This window comes from Eleutherodactylus coqui, chromosome 13 (assembly GCF_035609145.1).
Source record: "Eleutherodactylus coqui strain aEleCoq1 chromosome 13, aEleCoq1.hap1, whole genome shotgun sequence".
Classification (NCBI taxonomy): Eukaryota; Metazoa; Chordata; class Amphibia; order Anura; family Eleutherodactylidae; genus Eleutherodactylus; species Eleutherodactylus coqui.
The window spans coordinates 21,148,859-21,169,520 of record NC_089849.1 but is presented as its reverse complement, the minus strand read 5'-3'; the positions used below and the strand labels follow the sequence as shown (position 1 = coordinate 21,169,520).

Genomic DNA, 20,662 nt, shown 5'->3' with positions numbered 1-20,662 from the left:
TGCTGGCTAGAGCCAGTACTGCGGAATAGGACAAGCTGGAGAGGCCCCCGACAACAGAGCGGCCAGTAATACACAGTAAGAATACCCTGTTGGACGTCTTCTGACATCGGAGCTGTACAGCCTTCAATCAGAATGTCTTCAGACGTCAGACAGTGGATTGGAAAGGGTTAAGTGGGCGAGTTAGCTAGCAATGTAATATAGGAGTAAATCTGGGAGAGCGGCCTCAGCCTCCAGCCTCGCTCTCTGAAGAGTGGAAATTTTTTGTTTCGGACGGGAGCTTCCCTTTATGTAAGATGTCCTAACCGAGTTCATTGACCTGAAAAATCGGGAAGGTATTACTATTGAGGTGTGTTGTAGGATATAGAGGCATTTTGGCAAGACTATCATCTTTATCAAATTGATGCGCCCAGCCACTGAAATTGCCAAGGATCCCCAGGTTTTGAATTTAGTTTTGAATGTCTATCAGAGGATATACATTCAAATCTAAGGACCATCCTGAGTTATTAGAGATCTGAACTTTCAGATATTTAAAGGCATCTGTAATATGGAAACCATATAGCGAGTCAGTTACACAGCGGGGGTCGTTCTGGATAGAGGCATTAAGGCAGATTTCGCTCAGTTAATATGGAGGCTCTAAAAGCCTCCATATTGCTTCAGACGTTTTATGGCATACGTAAGAGATGTTTCTGGGTTCGATATGAATACCATGAGGTCGTTGGCATATAACTAGAGATGAGCGAACGTACTCGGATAAGCACTACTCGTCCGAGTAATGTGCTTTATCCGAGTATCGCTGTGCTCGTCTTGAAAGATTCGGGGAGCGCCGCTGCTGACAGGTGAGTTGCGGCGGGGAGCAGGGGAGAGCGGACGGGAGAGAAGGAGAGAAAGATCTCCCCTCCGTTCCTCCCCGCTCTCCCCTGCAGCTCCCCGCTCCGCGGCGCTCCCCGAATCTTTCAAGACGAGTACAGCGATACTCGAATAAAGCACATTACTCGGACGAGTAGTGCTTATCCGAGTACGTTCGCTCATCTCTACATATAACGCAACTTGATCCTTTCACTCCCCTATGACCACACCCTCAAGAAATGGGCTCCTCCGAAGCATAATGGACAGAGGTTATATAGCCAGGGCAAAAAGGATGGGGGACAGAGAACAGCTCTGTCTCCTACCCCTATGTAGTTGGAAATATGGAGAGCAGGAACTTTTCACTGAGCTATATGCCGGGGCGATTTATAGAGCATTGAAACCCAACTAACAAAAACCTCTCCATAACCAAACCTCCATAATACTTGGAATAGGAGATTTGACCCCCTAGCTGGGGCCAGGATTTCACTACCAGCCTTGTGGGGTTTTCTCATGCAGCGGTGTGGAGAATATACCGAGAATGGTATACTCCAGCAAAAGGCGATCCTGTGGATGGAAACCACTTGTCACCAAAAGGGGTCTAGGGTGGATGTCAAGAATCGTTATGGCGAACAGGCGCTGCACAGCCAAGCAAATTATAGTTAAATACAATGCTGGTGCTCCAACTAATGTGTCCGAACACACAATGTCTTGTTCCTTAGACTGTAAATAACAGACGACCAGTTCCAGCGCTACTGCTGCGTAAGAGAAACAGAAAGTCGAGACTCCTGCAGGCAAAAGAGCACAAAACTTGTATCACTGAGCAGTGGAAAAACACTGTCTAGTCAGATGGATCCAGATTTCTGTTGCCCCGTGCTGATGGGAGGTCAGAATTTGGCACAAGCAGCAGGAATCGATAAGCCCTTCCTGTCAGCTGGTCAGAACATGTCAGCACCTCCGTCTAATCTGCAGAAAATACAAGAAGCTTCCTGCATATATGGGCCGATATTCATGGAGAACAATTTCTTAGTGGAGTCTACGCCACAACTAATTGCTGCAGTTCTGAAGGCCAAAGGAGGCCCAACGTGCTACTAGATGGGGTCTATTATAAAGTAGCCATTCAGTGTATAGCAATAGTAGGGAGAAACTTCTAGCTTATGCAATCATCTGCAAATTTTTCTCTTAATGCATGTAACCAGTGCCTCACCTAAGGTATATGCACACAGCCTAAGCTATGGTCTCCTTGTTCCGCTGATTTGTGCTTGTAGGACCCTCACCAATATATTGTTCAGGGCCCATCCTAAGGGTCAGCATCAATGTTATATTTCAGTAACCCGCTTTAAAAATGACATAATCTGATAGCCTTCCAGGCTTCCTCTCTAAATTTACATTTGTATTCTTCAGTGGTTCGCGGTGGTAGCTATAGCCTATTTGATACAGACAGCGAAGATGAAGAAGAGGAAACTGGAGAAGAAAAAAAGGAAGAAGAGCTGCCCAAAAAGAAAACAGCATTTCAGGTAAATTATTTGGGATTATAGTTTTGCCCTAGGCTCTAATAAGCACTGGTCCATAATTCTTAGACCTGATTGTAACCTTATGTAACCTTTTGCAGTTGCCATGTGGCCTTATCCTTGAAGTATAACCCTATCCGCTGTCCTATATACTTGATCTACTGGTGCTGTTCATACTTAATATTGCGTATATTACAGTTATTAAAGCCAAGCACTAATGTTCTAGAATGAATAATGTATGACCAATCTGTTATTGATGTGTGTAAATGAACGTAAAATACACAGATGTTATATGTGTCACATTGTCTCCAGCTAGCATATGAAGCGTGGACCACAAGCTCCAAATCTGCATTGAAACTACGGCAGAACGATGAGCTGACCATCCGAGAGCAGATCCGCAGAGAGATGGAGAAACAGCAGCCAGATGGTACATTGTGATCAGCATCATCAGTCTGTCTGTTGTGAAGCATTTTAATGGTTGTAAATGAACAATTGTGATAGACCTTTTAGTTGGCTAATCATTGTGTAGCAAGTTTATGTTACTTTCATACTACATATTCACATTTTTATAACTTACATGTACAATTAGCAATTTTGAAAATTATTATTGCCTTATTTATTTTGTACTGATCTAGAATTGCATTCTGTATCTAGAGCTGCACTCGCTATTCTGCTATTGGATCCACTGTGTACATGCATTACTTATCCTGTACTGATCCTGAGTTACATCCAGTATTATACTCCAGAGCTGCACTCACTGTTCTGCTGGTGTACATTCACTGTGTACATACATTACTTATCTTGTACTGACCCTCAGTTACATCCTGTATTATACTCCAGAGCTGCACTCACTATTCTGCTGGTGGGGTCACTGTGTACATACATTACTTATCCTGTACTGATCCTGACTTACATCCAGTATTCTACTCCAGAGCTGCACTCACTGTTCTGCTGGTAGAGTCACTGTGTATATACATTACTTATGCTGTACTGATCCTGAGTTATATCCTGTATTATACTGCAGAGCTGCACTCACTGTTCTGCTGGTAGAGTCACTGTGTATATACATTACTTATGCTGTACTGATCCTGAGTTACATGTTGTATTATACTCCAGAGCTGCACTCTCTGTTCTGCTGGTGTACGTTCACTGTGTACATACATTACTTATCCTGTACTGATCCTGAGTTGCATGCTGTATTATACTCCAGAGCTGCACTCACTATTCTGCTGGTGGAGTAACTGTGTGCATACATTACTTATCCTGTACTGATCCTAAGTTACATGCTGTATTATACTCCAGAGCTGCACTCACTATTCTGCTGCTGGAGTCACTGTGTGCATGTACATACTGTGCGTTGATGCAAACAAGAAATAGATCGCAGCATGCTCTATTTCTCTGTGTACCACGCAACGTGAGTCCTATATATTTGTATAGGCAGCGTATGCAAATGTTGCTCATCCGCGATGCATGTGGGCGGTGTTTTCATAATCAACCCTGCTATGAAACAGAGCGAGGAAGTTAAAAAATATATACACAAAATACGCAGACATGCGCAGTGCACTCGTAGCCATACACTGTCCCTGCCGGCAGAGCCGGTATTTACAAACATCGGTAAAGCACTGCGGAGACATCCGCAGCATTTTACCTATACATTTGTGGACATGAGGCCTAAAGCCATTTGATATTTGTTTGGCAAATAGGAAATCAAGAGAAACCAGAGGAACCGCCACAAGAGGAATCACAGACTGAAAGTCAGGAGGATACAATAGATGAGCCAGGTACGCTGGGGCAATGGAGTGATCCTTCATGTTTCTTATACCCACCATTGGCTCACACTGTTCTTATGTTCCCACCTGACAGAAAATATCATTCAGAGGATCATCAATATCGTCAAGTTTTCCTGGGTCTTCATCCAAGCTCTCACCGATGACACCATTGAAACTCTCAACTCTTTCTGTAAAAACAGCGTGGACATCGCCACCGTTTTGAGGATGGAGTGCTGCATGTTACAGAGGAACCTGGACAGGGTAAAATGCCAAATGATTTATATCATACATGGGCCCTTATTTATGAAGATTGGCATATATTGTGGAAGTTCTTTTTAGAATTCGAAAGTCTTAAATTGCACCAAATTTACAAAAGTGGCACAATCTGCGCTTGACCAAAAATAGGAAGATGAGCCAAAATGGCTCAAGTTTTCAAATAGCAGTGCTGCAGGCGCCACAAAATGCGCTACTTTTTGAGTAACACTATTATGTGCGACAAAATTGTGCCAGTTTACACTCGGAAATATGTTTTGCGCCAAATATTTTATTTTGCATCATCTACTAATATTAAATAATTAGTGGAACCAAACCATTAACCTCCCTTCCTAACTTGCTGACACTCCTTGAAAAATTTAGTTTGATCTCAGGCCTTAAAATTAATCAATCAAAATGGTAAATCCTCTTCTGTAACACTCCCTCCCATACGCAAAAGCTGATTGAGCTTAATTTTCAGTTTAAAACTCGGCACTACTATCTTTCTTATCTGGGAATTAAACTTACATACACATTAGGAACCCTTTATAAATGGAATTATGAGCCAATTAACCAGATGGGAATGCCCATACCTTTCATGGTTGGATCGTATCTAGAGATGAGCGAGCACGCTCGTCGAGCGAGCATCGCTCTTCTTGAGTATCTACCTACTCGTCTGAGCAAATGCGGGGGGGGGGGGGCAGCGGAGGAGAGCGGGGGGGAGAGTGAGAGAGATCTCTCCCCCCCCTTCCGCTCATCCCCTGCCGCCCCCGCGCATTTGCTCGAACGAGTAGGCAGAGAAGAGCGATGCTCGCTCGAGTATCTGCCTTAACTGAGCGTGCTCGCTCATCTCTAGTCGGATCCATAGTGTAAAAATCACCTTGCTACCAAAACTGCTTTACCTCTTCAGAACACCTCCCATTCCTGTACCTGCAGCGGATCTCCAACTATTTCAAAGAAAAATCTTAACGTTTATCTTGGCACATAAATGCCCCAGAATATCCAAATCCATAATGTAACCGCATAAGAAATTTGGGGGTCTCTCCATCCCATGTATTTTTAAGTATTATAAAGCAGCCCACTTGGCACAGATTCCACCCATCTATGCTGGCTCCCAGCCCCCATTATGGCTCCCAGGCCCCAACCTAAATTGAGGCAATGCAATTCTCTCCTTGTAACTGGCCGTCCCTACTCTGGACTAAGCTACCCTTTCCACCTAACTTTAGAAGCATAGCGCCATTTTCATTTTTCTCTATTTTATTGTGGGGACAGGTTAGGTTCAAATGGTCCCCCAGTAATATCCCATCCACTCACACCCCACTGCTGTATAATCCGGCCTTTTCACCTGGCTTAGTTGCTGAACACTTTAAGTGGTGGCAAACAAATAAGCTTACCTCTTTATATGATTTTCTCATAGATGGTAAATTGATCTTGTTATCATCCTTTAATAGCCAATATAAACCCCCTCTGGAAGAATGGTGGAGAACAATGCAGGTCTTCCATTTTTGGTCCTCTATTATGCTATCATCGACAAAAGTAGAGATGAACCACATGGAAGCCATATGCAAATTTTGCCCCATACATCCAGGCACCTTATCTCACTTCTATAATATCCTGATTGAGACTTCCAAGCTTCCCTTCATGCTTCAGTGGGAGTCAGAATTACACTCCTCATTGACATTAGAGCATTGGCACCACTGCTGTGAGACTATGAGCAAAAACAGCTGGCAGGTCTCCCTGACCGAGACATCCTTAAAGGTGCTGCACAGAGCTTATCTTGTTCCCACGAGGCTTCATGATATTTACCCGGAGGTCTCCAGTTTATGTTTCCGTGGCTGTGATGACGAGGGGTCCCACCACCACATTTGGTGGACCTGCCCAATTGCACAGACTTACTGGAAAAGAGTCTCTCACCTCATAGCCTCTGTTTCTGGGATAGAGTCCTGGGCTCAACCCCTTTGGCTTATTACTAGGAGACTTACCTGCGGGTATTCACAATGCCCCCTTTAAACTTCTGCAGTACATTACAATGGCAGCACGTATCTTGATAGCACAACAGTGGCGAAAACCAACACTCCCATTTGAGCCACTTATATCTTGCATGAACAAAATTCTGTTAACCCTTTCCAGTCCAATTTGTATCCTGGTTTTCCTAAGGGGCTTACTTTTTTTCTGCTGTTATACAATGGCGCTATATGCTGGCTAAAGCCAGTACTGCATGAGGTGACACGTTGGATACGCCTTGACAGCAGAGAGGCTGGCAATATACAGTAAAAGAACCCCTACGGATGTCTTCCAACATCGGAGCTGTACAGCCTTAAATCATAATGTCTTCGCAGGTCAGACAGTGGATTGGAAAGGCTTAAAGGGGTTGTCTCGCGGAAGCAGTGAATTTTTTTTTTTGCCCAGTCCCCCTTATTAAGCATACATTACTAAGCCCCCCTGTAAATGACTTTTCTAGCTGGTTTGTACTTACAGTTCCAGCGTTTCAGCAACTTATAAAAAGTTTCCCCAAGATGGCCGCCGGCTCTTTTCCCGTCGCTTGCTGTAGCCCGACGTGCACGCTTCCGAGACGCTACCAGCTGTGTCTCCCTGACAACCAGACGCCCCGCAGCCGCCGACCGGACCCCGGGATTGAACGCGGCCGACCAGTCACCCACCGCCAGGCAGCAGGTAACCGGCGCTAGGCCCCGGCTTCCCTGCGCTAGCCCCGGCTCCCAGCGCTACGCCCCGGCTCCCCAGGGGTAGGCCCCGGCTCCCCCGCGCTACGCCCCGGCTCCCCAGCGGTAGGCCCCGGCTCCCCAGCGGTAGGCCCCGGCTCCCCAGCGGTAGGCTCCGGGGCCACAGCGGTAGGCTCCGGGGCCACAGCGGTAGGCCCCGGGGCCCAGCGGTAGGCCCCGGGGCCCAGCGGTAGGCTCCGGGGGCCACAGCGGTAGGCTCCGGGGCCACAGCGGCAGTCCGTCACGCGTCACCCCCGTCAGTCCGTCACCCATCACTTACCTGGGCGGCTGGGCTGGGCGGCTCTGCTGGGCGGCTCTGCTGGGTGGCTCTGCACCTTCCTCTAAGAGAGGATGGTAGCAGAATGGCCGCTCCAGCGCGCTCCCGAGAAGATACAGCTCTTCTGCGCATGCGCAGAAGAGCTGTAGCGTCGAGCACACTGATGCGGCTCGTGCTCAGAGCAGAAGACCGGACTGCGCAAGCGCGTCTAAAAAAGAAAGCCGCCAGCGAATTTAGACGGAACCATGGAGACGAGGATGCCAGCAACGGAACAGGTAAGTGAATAACTTCTGTATGGCTCATAATTAATGCAGAATGTATATTACAAAGTGCATTAATATGGCCATACAGAAGTGTATACCCCCACTTGATTTCGTGAGACAACCCCTTTAAATGAAAACTGTCTTCTCCCCCTGCGTGGGGTCTTTGCGGCAGAGTGTTGCCATCTTACTAGTTAAATCTCAATAAATTCTTTTGAAACATAAAATAATTAGTGAACAGCCGAAATAGTCATAATAAAACAAAACATTGGGGCAAAATCAAGAAAAACTATCCAGCTAATTGGATCAGAAAATGCGGTAAAACGAGCGTGGGCAAAAAGCTGCACCAATTGCCTTTTCATGTACACCAACTTTTATTAGATTTTATTAGCACCACTTTTTACGGACATTTTCTTGTAATAACACTTCATAAATGCGTCAAAGATAGACAGAAGCTCGCTACGCCCGCTTTCAGAGAAAAAAAGAAAAATTGACGAGCTTGTCGGATCTTTTTCTTTTTCTTGGCACAAACTTTTTGTACACTTTTCTAAAACTCTGTGCGCCTTAATTCTCACGCAATTTTAGATACAAATCTGTCATTAACACATTCATAAATATGGGCCATGCTTTTTGGAATAATTGTGTGTTCCCCATGTGTGTAAACATTAAAACAGAGTTTTGCTTTCAGGGTAAAGTAGCCTCTCAGGAAAGCATATCTGAGTATTACAAAGCCAAGCAGCTGTCCAGGACTCAAACCTTGTCCAGTGAGGAGAACGATGACCATGTTACTTGTACACAAGAAGACACTGTTCAGTCCAAGAGGCTGGAAATCTGTAAGATCCTCAGCGTTGAATCACAGCAGTCTCAGGACAGTTTTGTCTCCAGGTAAAAATAAGAGCGTAGAGCTAAAGGGGATGTCCAGGGTTAGAAAAACATGGCTTTTTTCTTCCAAACACAGCGCTACCCTTGTCAGTAGGGTTGTGCGTGGTATAGCAGCTCGTCTCTTAATTGACGTGAAGGGGAGCTGAGCTGCCATACCAGACACAACCCACGGACAAGGGTGGTGAAGTGTCTAAAAGAAAGAAATCATGTTTTGCTAACCCTGGACATCTCCTTTAACCTTGTACATTCAGAGAACTGAATCCCTGAATTAGCTCTAGTACCCTAATGGCCACTTTATTAGAGCTCCCCATGTAGTAGTGTGTTGGACCTCCTTTGGCCTACAAGACCACAGCAATTCATTGTGGCATAGATCCCACTAAGTGTTGAAGTCGTTCTGCAGGATTGTCGGCCCCTGCGAACAGGAAGCTTCTTTTAGTTTCCGGAAATTAGATGGAGATACTAACATGCTCTGACCAGCTGACGGAAGGGGTCATCGATTCATGTTGCTTGCACCAAATTCTGACCATCAGCACGGTGCAACAGAAATCTAGATTTATCTGACCAGGCGAAGTGTTTCCACTGCTCAGTGATACAATTTTTGCACTTTTTTGCCTGCAGGAGTCTTCCCTTTCAAATTCTCTTAGACAGCAATGGCTGGAACTGGTCATCTGCTGGTATAGCCCATCCGTGCTAAAGGAACAACGATTTAAGTTGCCTGTACACAGCAGAGGCGGATTCCACAAGCGGATTTCCACCACGGAAGACCTTCGTTGCAGAAATGAATTTAAAATGCTTGCGAACGATCGCAGATTGAGTGGTTTTTCTGCACAGATGTAAGCGGATGCACAGCGAATTGTCCATGCGGAAATGGCCACTGCACTTGTTTGTTCAAAGAAGCCCTGCCTTCCCCCACCTTTCTGCCTGGTCTCCAAGCTACCTGAGAAGTATCCGCCTACAAACCCACAATGCATCCGCAATGTAGCTGCAGATGCATTGCGGATCGAACGCTTCCATTGAGGTCAATAGAGCCCGTCCGCACGGAATCCGTGCTAAAAATGAAGCATGCTGTGTGTTATTTTCCGCTCGTGGAATCCGCAATTCAAATTTGCATGTGTGCACGGAGCTGCAGAACCTCATGCTTTCATATGGGTAACTTTAACAGTGGATCAGCCGCGCGGGTGTGATTGTGGATTCCGCAATTCAAATCCACCCATGTGCAGGCAGCCTTAGTTAGAGCACCAGCATTGTATTCAGCTGCAATTTCATTGTCTATGTTGCACTTGTTCATCAGAACAATTTTTGACATCCTCCTCTGACCCCTTTGAGCAAGGAGTTGTTTCTGTCTTCAGGATCCCCTTTTGCTGGATGTTTCCGCTCGATCACGCCATTTTTGGTACACCCTCTATACTACTTAGATAGTCTAGCATGGATGATGAGACCTCATTGGAAGTCACTCAGATCGCTGGATTTTCCCTTCTAATTTGGATTCACACAGAAACTGATCCACGGAAAACTTGTCCCGTGATTTTATGCTGCTCTCCGGGGTCACGGGGAGAATTATTTTCACATGAAGGTTCCCATCGTGAAAGGGCCAGGGCTCTAGTAAAGTGGCTATGCAGTATATATGTATGGGGAGACTTATAAGTATCACCATATAATGATGATTTTGTTTTGGCAGCTGTGTTACAGAAGATTTGGTTTTGTCCTATGAAGACCTTGCTGGTCCCGTTGAAACCCCAAAAGACCGAAAACCCCATCGTATGCTTGCCTTTGATTCAACTTCGGTTGAAAGTTTGGATTCAAGGTAAATGTAAAGTGGATGACAACCACAATGGGGTCACATAACCGACCAAACTACATTACTAATAGAGGATTTTCAACTCCTGGAAATTTTCTTTTAACTCTCTATGAAGTGAAATTAAAGCTCAGTATCAGAACAACAGTGCAAAGCATTTGATGAAGGCTCACTTAGAGCTGTACATTATTTATTACAGCCTAAAGGGAACCTCTTACCTGCCTAAAGTACTATAAACAATATTATGGTGCTGTTAGGCGAGGTGACGGGGGGCTGGATGATGTATTTTTTATACTCATCCGCTTCCCGGGTACATACGGTGCCCGCTGCTGGAGTCTGCGGGTCGGATAAGAATCTGACTGTTTTCAGAGACTCATACATGCGCTCTACTATACAAGTCTATGGGATAGAGTGCACACTGGATTCTGAAGAGAGTCACATTTTTGTGCAAATAAGTAAGATGGAACAGTACCTCTGCAGCGCCACCTATTGGATGACAGCATTCCTTCAAATCAATGTATAACTCTTTAACAAGTCTGTAAAACAATGAATTCCTATTCCCAATCATTGTTTTACAGACTTGTTAAAGAGTCGTACATTGATTTGAAGGAATGCTGCCATCCAACAGGTAGCGCTGCAGAAGTATTGTTCCATCTTCCTTATTTGCATAAATTACCCAGCAGAGCGTGCATGGCCTTATAAGTCTCACCTCTCAGGTCTCTACCATTCTGGGTGCTCTCCTTGGGGAGAGATGCTTCCCCATCCCAACCCACTCACCCCTTAGGTGTCTCCACACAGTTTTTGGGTGCTCTCCTTAAGGAGAGACGACACCCCTCTTGACCCACATTCTAGTTCTAGCTCTAGTTTACGGCTGCACAGATGCAGATGTATTAAATATCCAGTAAATGAAAGAATAAACAGATAAAAATGGAATAATTTCCTTTTTTGGCCATTCTGCATTAAGAGCAATGGACAAAAAAAAGCCTTGCAGTTCACTCTTTTTTTCTATTAAAAAATCGGAAACCAAGCAGAACGGAGGCAAAATGAAGTGAACTGAAAAGAAAAAAAGATCCATTGAAATCAATGGGGAGTTTACAAGATGTGTTTTTCCCCCCATTTTTCTGCTTTCAGGACAGAACTATTAAACGGACAACTGAACGCTGATGTGAACATAGGCTTAAGGGAATCCTGTCACGTCCCCAAAGCATTATAAACTAAGTTATGGTGCTGTTAGGGGATGTGACAAGGTGATGTTTGTTTTTACTCACTCCCCGGATTCTGCAATGTCCCCTTCTGAAGTGGCTGCACAGCACAGAATTCTGACTCTTTTCAGAGTCTCCTACAAGTCTATAGGAGAGCATGTGCATGGGACTCTGAAAACAGTCATGTTTCTGTGCCGTGTGCCTACTTCAGATGGGGACACCGTGAAATCCAGGGAACAGGTTAGTATAAAATATACATCACGCGGTGCCCGGTCACATCCCCTAACCTGTCACATTACCTGTGGGGATCTGACAGGTTCCCTTTAAAGTAAAGTGAAAAAGGATGTGAAAAGAACTGGTATGGTGGCGCAACCCTCTAAGCTACTAGAAGATGTAGATCAAAGTCCAATGTGTGATGGTGAAAGCATTTCTTTTTTATTATTTTTTCACAAATTAAAAACCAGCAATAGAATACGCGTTTCGGGGAAGAACCCCTTCGTCAGTTCGGCTGGATAGGACAACAGGATGCCTGGGGGTGACACGACTCCAAAGCACTTTTTTTCTCCCCTGCCCTCCTGCACACAGGACCTCCGACACATCCAATACATCTTTGGAGTCGTGTCACCCCCAGGCATCCTGTTGTCCTATCCAGCCGAACTGACGAAGGGGTTCTTCCCCGAAATGCGTATTCTAATGCTGGTTTTTAATTTGTGAAAAAATAATAAAAAAGAAGTGCTTTCACCATCACACATTGGACTTTGATCTACATCTTCTAGTAGCTTAGAGGGTTGCGCCACCATACCAGTTCTTTTCACCTCCTTTTTCGCTACACTCACGCCCACACTGGTGGAGCGTCATCTGGTTGGCAGCACCTCCACCATTCAAAATACTCCATCATTGAAAGCTCTTTGTACTCCATAAATATTCCACCACGCTCACTGGGCCTTGCTCCACCCTCCTTTTTCATTTCATTTAAAGTAAAGTGATATTTCTGTCTTTATTATTCTCTTTGCACATTGTTCCTCTAAATCCCATCTCCCTTAGTCACGGCCTACATGAAGATGGTAAATTGGAGCTGGGTCAGGAAGATGAGGACTACGAGGCAGATGCAGAAATGACAGAAACAAGAACAGATCTTCCACCGTCATATAGCACAATTGTTCTAAAGGAAGATCAGCAGTCCTCCGAAGCTGATGAGACAACCCAAGGTCTGGATGAGGGCAGCAGGCCATTGGTGGAGGTTCCAGAGTTATTAACTGCCAGCGAACTGCTGCTGAACAAGTAAGATGGGCAAAAACCATCATTGATTATGTAACTAGTCCCCCAGTATGTATGGTCGGCTAGTATTACCTGGTTTAGTTAGTCTTTTCCATCTGAAAACTCCTGGAATCCTTCTCATTGAAACCACTTGGGAATTACTTGCCTCTCTGTTCTCTCAAGCAGTCATCAGAACTACCTGTTTGATGAAACTGCATGGGCTGTATCACACAGCTTCTGCCTCTTCACAGGGGGGGGGGGCAGAGACTCCTATCACAGTTCCTGCTGATTATTAGAGGCTCCTGTCACACAGTGAGAATCAAACAGATGATAGTTCAGCCTCCTGACTGTTTACTTATGTCTGTAACTTATTTAGAAGAGGACAGTGATAATCACACTGTCTTCCCAGCAGACAGAGATGGTACGGGCCCTAGCACATCATGTGATGCTGTGCAGATGTCTCATGGGATTGCTAGCACAGAATAGAAGATGGAAAAGCAGGGAAAAATCGTAAAATTAAAATAGTGTTTTATAAACATCAAACAGGACGCTGTACAGCATGGGTGTGAGTGCAGTATACATAGGAGACGTCCAGAGGGTGACATCACGTGAGTGGTGCAGGGATGGGAAAAAAAGTGTTTTCGCTGGAGTGACCTCAATTATATAACTTCAGAAGTTAGGACATGTTTTTCTAAGGTTCCTTTTCCATGGCTCAATTTGAGCCAGATGACAAGCGTTGATTGATAATATCAGTGCTTGTTTAAAGGACCTGCACACAGGTTAATGCAGACTGTATGGGGGGTGAACAATCGTTAATATGACTGTTCAGCTCCCATACACTTTCATCATTGTCTGCAGCCCATCCCCATTTTATGCGGATATATATGCTACCGACTGATGATTTTTGGTACAGCACAAGTACCTGACAACCAGGAGTTTGTCATCATGTGAAGGCATCTTCACATGGGGCAATGATCAGGTTTATGAACATCCAGACAAATGTTGATTCCCAATTGTTGACCCATGCAAAAGGACCTTAAAGAGAAGGACCTGTCATTCATTTGGGCCAGTGGGGCCAACTGCATAGCTTTGCATCCATGACCCTTTTAACTCTAGTGCAGCTTTTACTTTGTGTTCTCCCCTGTTTTTCGGCACCGACCTCCATTACTTTTGGCTCCTGGTGCTATGAATCTGTCAAAAGGGGAGTTTCCTCTGTTCACTGTCAGTCGGTGACATCAGGTTTTCTCTGCCCACTGATATCACCCATTGACTGTGAACAAAGGAGATCATCCACTTGCCATATTTACAGTGCCAGGAGTTGAAACTAACGGAGGTCGGTACCGGAGAATAGGGGGAATTACAGACATAAGAAGCTATATGCCCAGCTCTGCTGACTCCAGCAGAGCTGGGCATATAGCCAGACAACACTATTATATCTACAGTATGTAGCAATCATTATATTGTCATGAACCTATGTGAATGTTTCAGACAAGATTGGTACATCGTTAGCCAGTAGAACAAAATGTGATTATTCTCAGTAAGCGTAACAAAGTAATCTTGTAGATATGATACCTGATAATAACTGACAGATAGACATGATGTTACAGGAAAGCTTTCAAAACTTCACCTGGCATCCTCAAGTTTCATTGGTGTTTTAGGGTTTAAATGTTGATCTGCGCTCATTCACCATCACCCCTAGACGAAGGCTGAGACCCAAAACATACATCGGGGCCTTTGGCCATATAGACACCTTTTATGGGTTAAGTATATTCAATATATGGTTATATGGTATTGTAATCCTTTGCTATATGGGGTCGTATTTACTTTGTATAGCTCTCTGACTGAAATTTCTTGTGACACCTCATCGTTTATAATCTTTTACATTTGTTTACTCAATAAGGAATCATATTTTTTATTTAAATTTGGCATTTTTGCACGTTTTTTTCTTTTGAATACTTCTTCATCACTATTCTAATAGATACAGATATTTCCTATTAGAAACCTGATGATGAAACAAGAGTAATTTCGAAAGATTGCTGCAACAACATTTTTTTGTTATCCATTAACCCCTTAAGGACATGGCCTATTTTGGGCTTAAGGACGCAACGATTTTTGGCGGATTTTTTGGCGGGAGGTAAATGTACGCTCTGGAGCGGGAAGGGGTTAAAATATATCATATCTACAAGATTACTTTGTTTCTCTTATAGAGAACCATCAATTTAGTTGCTAAGTGTTCACATAGTCTTAATTGATTTGCTGCACTAGTCAAGTATGCATATTTAAGTCAGTTATACAAATCCCAATGTATTATGACAATTGCTCTTCTGCGATGGATGTAATTGAACATTTCCTATTCTTGGCATGTATAATGTGTCCTTAGCAATCCGTCACTCTAAATATAAAGACAAATGAAATCTATGCATTATTTATAACATTGATAGTTTTTCATCCTACAATCATGCCCTATCTGCTCTCTCCTGTCCCGCAGGATGTATTATGATGAAGAGCTGGAAGAGTCAGACAGGTTTTATCAGATGCTCCCCCGCCCCCTGCGCCTCGGCTTCGCTCTCTATAATACTATTGTATCAAAGTCTGAAATGCTTTGTTACTTTGTCATCATTCTTAACCACATGGTATCTGCTTCTATTCTGTCCTTGATTCTACCTATTCTCATTTTCCTCTGGGCAATGCTGTCTGTGCCTAGACCCACAAAGCGCTTTTGGATGACGGCCATCATCTATACGGAGGTATGAGCTCCGGCCATTTACTTACAGTATTCTAGAGATGAATCATTTGTGCAGCTTAATGTGACTGATGGTAGTCACACTCTCATTACTTATAAAGGGTAACTGCATTTTCGTAATATTTGGCTATGTCAAAGTGAGGTGTGACAACATTTGATCAGTGGGGACCTGGTGTTGATTATTACATAAGTATCTCTTATTTTCCCGATTGTCTTCTTAGATTACTGTTGTCCTCAAGTATTCTTTCCAGTTTGGCTTTTTTCCATGGACATCTACAGTATATCGGAGCATGAATGCAGATAAACCCTTCCGACTCCCCAACATAATTGGCATTGAGAAGAAAGACGGCTATGTACATTTTGACCTAATTCAGCTTCTTGCTCTGTTTTTGCATCGCTCTATCCTGAAAGTAAGTTTAACACATATACATCTGTTAGCCATAAAATTGACTTTTTATCCGAGCTGTCAATTTACAGATATACCTGTCTACCTGTGGTCATACAATGCAAGGCAGAGGCTGTATGTAGCATTGTAGTAATGATAACCCTTGTGTGTAGTGCCACGGTCTGTGGGACAATAAGGAGGTCTGTCTACCAGAGTCCAAAAAGAAGAAGAAGAGTAAGAAGCAAAAGAAAAGAGGGAGTAAAGGAGAGGATGATACCAACTCCGGGCTGGTTCCATGGAATCTATTTAAGCATCAGAATGCTTCAAAGAACGTCTTCAGAAAGAGGAGAGCATCACAGAAACCGGTGGTTGAAGGTACCAGAGCATCAAATGGTGTGTTTTTTAAAGGGAGACTATAAATATATGTATTCTTTCCATTTGTCCCCTATTTTTACCAACTTGCTTTCAGTGCGTTAGCAAGACTTATGAGACAATGGAAGAGAATATGCTTTATAATAATTATTATATCTGGATTTTTCACATGGAATTTCTACAAAGAAAATCCACAGTATTTACAGCAGCTGCAAAATGCATGAGATATTGACGACCTGCGGTGCAGATCTGACATCTGCAGAGAGTCCATGCTGTGGCTTTTCACGGATGGTTTTCACCTTTTGCAATGCAAAGAGGGAAATCTGTGGCAATTCTGTAGTATTTCTGCAACAAAAACAGCACCATGTGTTGTTGTTTTAGGTATTGCAGATTTTCATCAGACTCGCTGTGTATTTTCTGTTATGGAAAATTCAAAGCAGACCATTATAATAGTACTAAGGGCTTGTATTTTCAGTCGGATTAAGTTGTTTTTAGGGGTCTGGATTAGTTGAACTTGGAACAGGACAATTGCGGGACAATTGTTGAGCGCAAACGCGTGTGACAGTTATCCAATAACAGTTATCCAATCGACTATCGCTCCTGAGCAACTAATCAGTGGTTTGTCACTCAGTACCCTATTGGATCCTTTGTTTACACAGGCAACCATCATTCAAAATCACATGTTTGAGTTATTTTCCAGCCGATAATTGTCCCATGCACAGCCACTCTTGTATGGATACTGTTAGAAAAGCTAGCAGCATTCAGCTTCATGTGAATGGGACTAAGATGCTGTCCCGGGCACACCAACTACAAAATATATGGAGCTGTGCCTGGTAGACAATGAAGGGGACCAGCTCTTGCTGGAGTGCTGCAGCCCCTTGAATAAGGCCATCAGTATCAAAGTTCTAGAAAGTTCTTTAAGTGCAAGGCAACAGATAGAAAGGCCTGTTTTTACATATGTTGGTACAGTGGGCTATGTGCAGGCAATTTTATACATAATCTGGAAAGAACATAGAAGTCAAAAATACAAAGCAAATTCTTCAGCCGCCTCTTTGTTCTCCCCTCAGGTACGCCTCAGAAGAAAGACAATAAAAGGAAGTGGAATTGTTTCAGACGTAACCCAAAAAAGAAACGTCAGTCAATAAAGCAGAGGCTGAAGCAGCAGTGGATCAAACTGAAGAAACTGACAGTGAAAATGTAACGTTTTACAATTGTCTTTGTAGGAACAAACTAGCAAAGTATCTAGATCAGAGTCATTCCAAGATCTTATGTAGCGTTTCACTTCTGTCTTGTGGTTGGATTATATGGAGCTGGTCTGCTTGTCTTTTCACAGAGCTCTGCAGATCTACTTGCCAATCAGACAGTTCTTCTATGACATTATACACCCGGAGTACAGCCCAGTGTGTGACGTCTATGCCATTATGTTCCTGGTTGATGTCATCAATTTTATCATTGTCATTTTTGGATACTGGGCATTTGGGGTAGGTGCTCTTTCAGGAGAAGTGTTTTCTTCTCTTGATGAGGTTTTTCGCTTCTAACAAAAAAAACTAAAAAGAGCTTGTAAAATTTAATAAAAAATAAATAAAAGGACTTTTCTCCACCCCACCATCCTACACACCAGCAATCCCTTAAGTCTTTGATGCAGGCGGCTGTTACATGACCTCTGCAGCCAATCGGTGGCCTCAGCCGTCACATTCTGTAGTACTGGCATCATCACTCCGTACAGCACATGACTGCTAAGGTCACATGCCGGCCGCTGCAAACAAAGACTGGGGGACTTCTGGTGCATCAGCGCTAGAATGGCTGGGGGTGGAGGTGGTGACACCTTTTAACTTCTTGATGTCATATGTTTATATAAAAAGATAAACTTAAAGGGGTTGTCCCGCGCCAAAACGGGTTTTTTTTTTTTTCAATAGCCCCCCCGTTCGGCGCGAGACAAACCCGATGCAGGAATAAAAAAAAACAAACGGCCAGTACTTACCCGAATCCCCGCGCTCCGGCGACTTCTTACTTACCTAAGTAAGATGGCCGCCGGGATCTTCACCCACGGTGCACCATGCGGTGCACCGTGCGGTCCATTGCCGATTCCAGCCTCCTGATTGGCTGGAATCGGCACACGTGACGGGGCGGAGCTACGAGGAGCCGCTCTCCGGCACGAGCGGCCCCATTCAGAAAGGAAGAAGACCGGACTGCGCAAGCGCATCTAATCGGGCGATTAGACGCTGAAGATTAGACGGCACCATGGAGACGAGGACGCCAGCAACGGAACAGGTAAGTGAATAACTTCTGTATGGCTCATAATTAATGCACGATGTACATTACAAAGTGCATTAATATGGCCATACAGAAGTGTATACCCCCACTTTGTTTCGCGGGACAACCCCTTTAAAGTGTACCTGCAGCAGTACATGTAGTCATTATATTGTATTCTGCATTTATCACCGGATTACTGCTCTGTTGGCTCCATCTCTAAGGCCTAATTCATTGGAGCATAAGCAATTTTGGTTTGTGAAAAACTCATCATTTTCACTTATGCGCACTTTTTATGTCCGTTTTACATCGGCATTCACTAGGTTTTTCCCTTGTGCAGCAAAAAGAAACACAAGGAGGCTCAATTGATGAGACTTTTTTAACTGTCTCCTGGCACCATGCATAATGAAAAAATGCAGTGTATATGCATGTAACACCCGTTTTCACTGTGATTTTTTTACATTCCCATAGATTTCCATGAGTGATTTTGGTCCTTGATTCAGGCCAAAAAGACATGCTGGAATTTTTTTTACATACTTCTGAATACACAAATTTAATTCATTGGGTCTGTATTCAGTCAGTAAAAATACAGACTGAACACTGACAGTGATTGGGCCCTAATTCTCAGCCTTTCTCGAACTGTTGGGTGAAACAGTCTCTGTATGATTTCTCCATACATTGCAGAAATAGAGAAGAGGAGATCTCTCTCCCCTTTTTCTATCTCTCCCATACATTGCGTACATACAATGGAGGAGCGCGTGCTCCACTATTACTGTCTCGCATATTCAGAGAAGCAGCAGTACTGAGCAGTGTAGATGTGATTCCAATAGCTGTGAGACAGTGAAACACTACTAGCTGCAGCAGCATTTCTGTATGTGTGTCTCTCTGCTTCTTTCTTTCTTGACATCTTCCTTTTCTCTCCATGGACGTCTATGGGCAGCTTAGAATCTGACCTGTCAGTGTGCTGTTGGTCCATTTTATCGAGCAAGATGGATTTTAGCAGTATTTTAGAGTGGGTAAATGGTTTAGGAGGGGGTAAGTGGAGAAAGAGAAGCATTTTTCTCTTATCAGTCTCCTCAATCACCTCCTAGGTGCTCACCCTAAGGAGTGATGCTATCCCTCCCGAGTCACATCATAGGCCTCTTACTAGCCAGAATCCTACTGCACACTGATAAGGGGCAAACCCACGGAAACAGCTGTCTGTGTATGGATTCTGGCTTTGTTTTCAGTTCCCAATCATTGCTCTAAAGACCTGTCTAATGGGTCGGACATTGATTTGCAGGAAGGCTGCCATCTTATAGGTGGCGCTGCAGAGGCATTGTTCCATCTCTCTGGCAAAATACATTGCAAAGTTTCTTCTACTCGCCTGTAGTATTGATTTATGCAAAGTCTATTGAAATAACAGTACCTATTCAAGCGCAGATATTGAAAGCCTAAAATTTTCATTGACAGAAACATTCAGCGGCAGCAGATATAACAGAATCTCTGTCTGAGGATCAGGTTCCAGAGGCCTTTCTGGTTATGCTTCTACTACAGTTTGGCACCATGATTGTCGACAGAGCCATCTACCTGCGAAAGACAATGTTTGGAAAGTGCGTCTTCCAGGTTGTCCTCGTGTTTGGAATCCATTTCTGGATGTTTTTCATCCTTCCTGGAGTTACTGAAAGGTACAGCACTTGGCTAGCAGTAAAACAAGCCATAAGTACAACCTGTTCTGCTGTTATAGTGAGTTGTACCTGTTATACAAATCTCCAATTGTTGTTCCATTGTCCATTTCTATAACTGCACAGTAATTTCTAGTCAGTAGCAAAGTTGTAAGTCTTATTCTCGTTCCGTTATCACCAATATTATTACCTCCTGACAGTTTAAATGCAGTCTGAATTCACTTTATTAAATGTGTATTAACCTTCTCTGAAGCTTGTGGTTGACCTAATAACTGTGCCGTGTTGACTTGCTTAAAGGGGTTGTCCCGCGCCGAAACGGGTTTTTTTTTTTTTTCAATAGCCCCCCCGTTCGGCGCGAGACAAACCCGATGCAGGGATAAAAAAAACCAAACCAGATAGTACTTACCCGAATCCCCGCGGTCCGGCGTCTTCATACTTACCTTGTGAAGATGGCCGCCGGGATCTTCACCCTCGGTGGAC

General features: G+C 44.0%; 1 protein-coding gene across 1 annotated transcript in view; it reads left to right on the top strand.

Moving 5' to 3' along the window:
* The window catches only part of LOC136588040 (piezo-type mechanosensitive ion channel component 2-like), a 78,039-nt gene that overhangs the window by 42,746 nt on the left and 14,631 nt on the right, over positions 1-20,662 (top strand). The window contains exons 26-38 of the mRNA XM_066586939.1: positions 2,248-2,360; positions 2,667-2,781; positions 4,058-4,135; positions 4,218-4,384; positions 8,321-8,517; positions 10,193-10,318; positions 12,556-12,792; positions 15,257-15,515; positions 15,733-15,921; positions 16,070-16,271; positions 17,336-17,465; positions 17,602-17,749; positions 19,971-20,185. Coding sequence (XP_066443036.1) covers positions 2,248-2,360; positions 2,667-2,781; positions 4,058-4,135; positions 4,218-4,384; positions 8,321-8,517; positions 10,193-10,318; positions 12,556-12,792; positions 15,257-15,515; positions 15,733-15,921; positions 16,070-16,271; positions 17,336-17,465; positions 17,602-17,749; positions 19,971-20,185 — 2,176 coding nt within the window. The remainder of the gene's footprint in view (positions 1-2,247; positions 2,361-2,666; positions 2,782-4,057; positions 4,136-4,217; positions 4,385-8,320; positions 8,518-10,192; positions 10,319-12,555; positions 12,793-15,256; positions 15,516-15,732; positions 15,922-16,069; positions 16,272-17,335; positions 17,466-17,601; positions 17,750-19,970; positions 20,186-20,662) is intronic.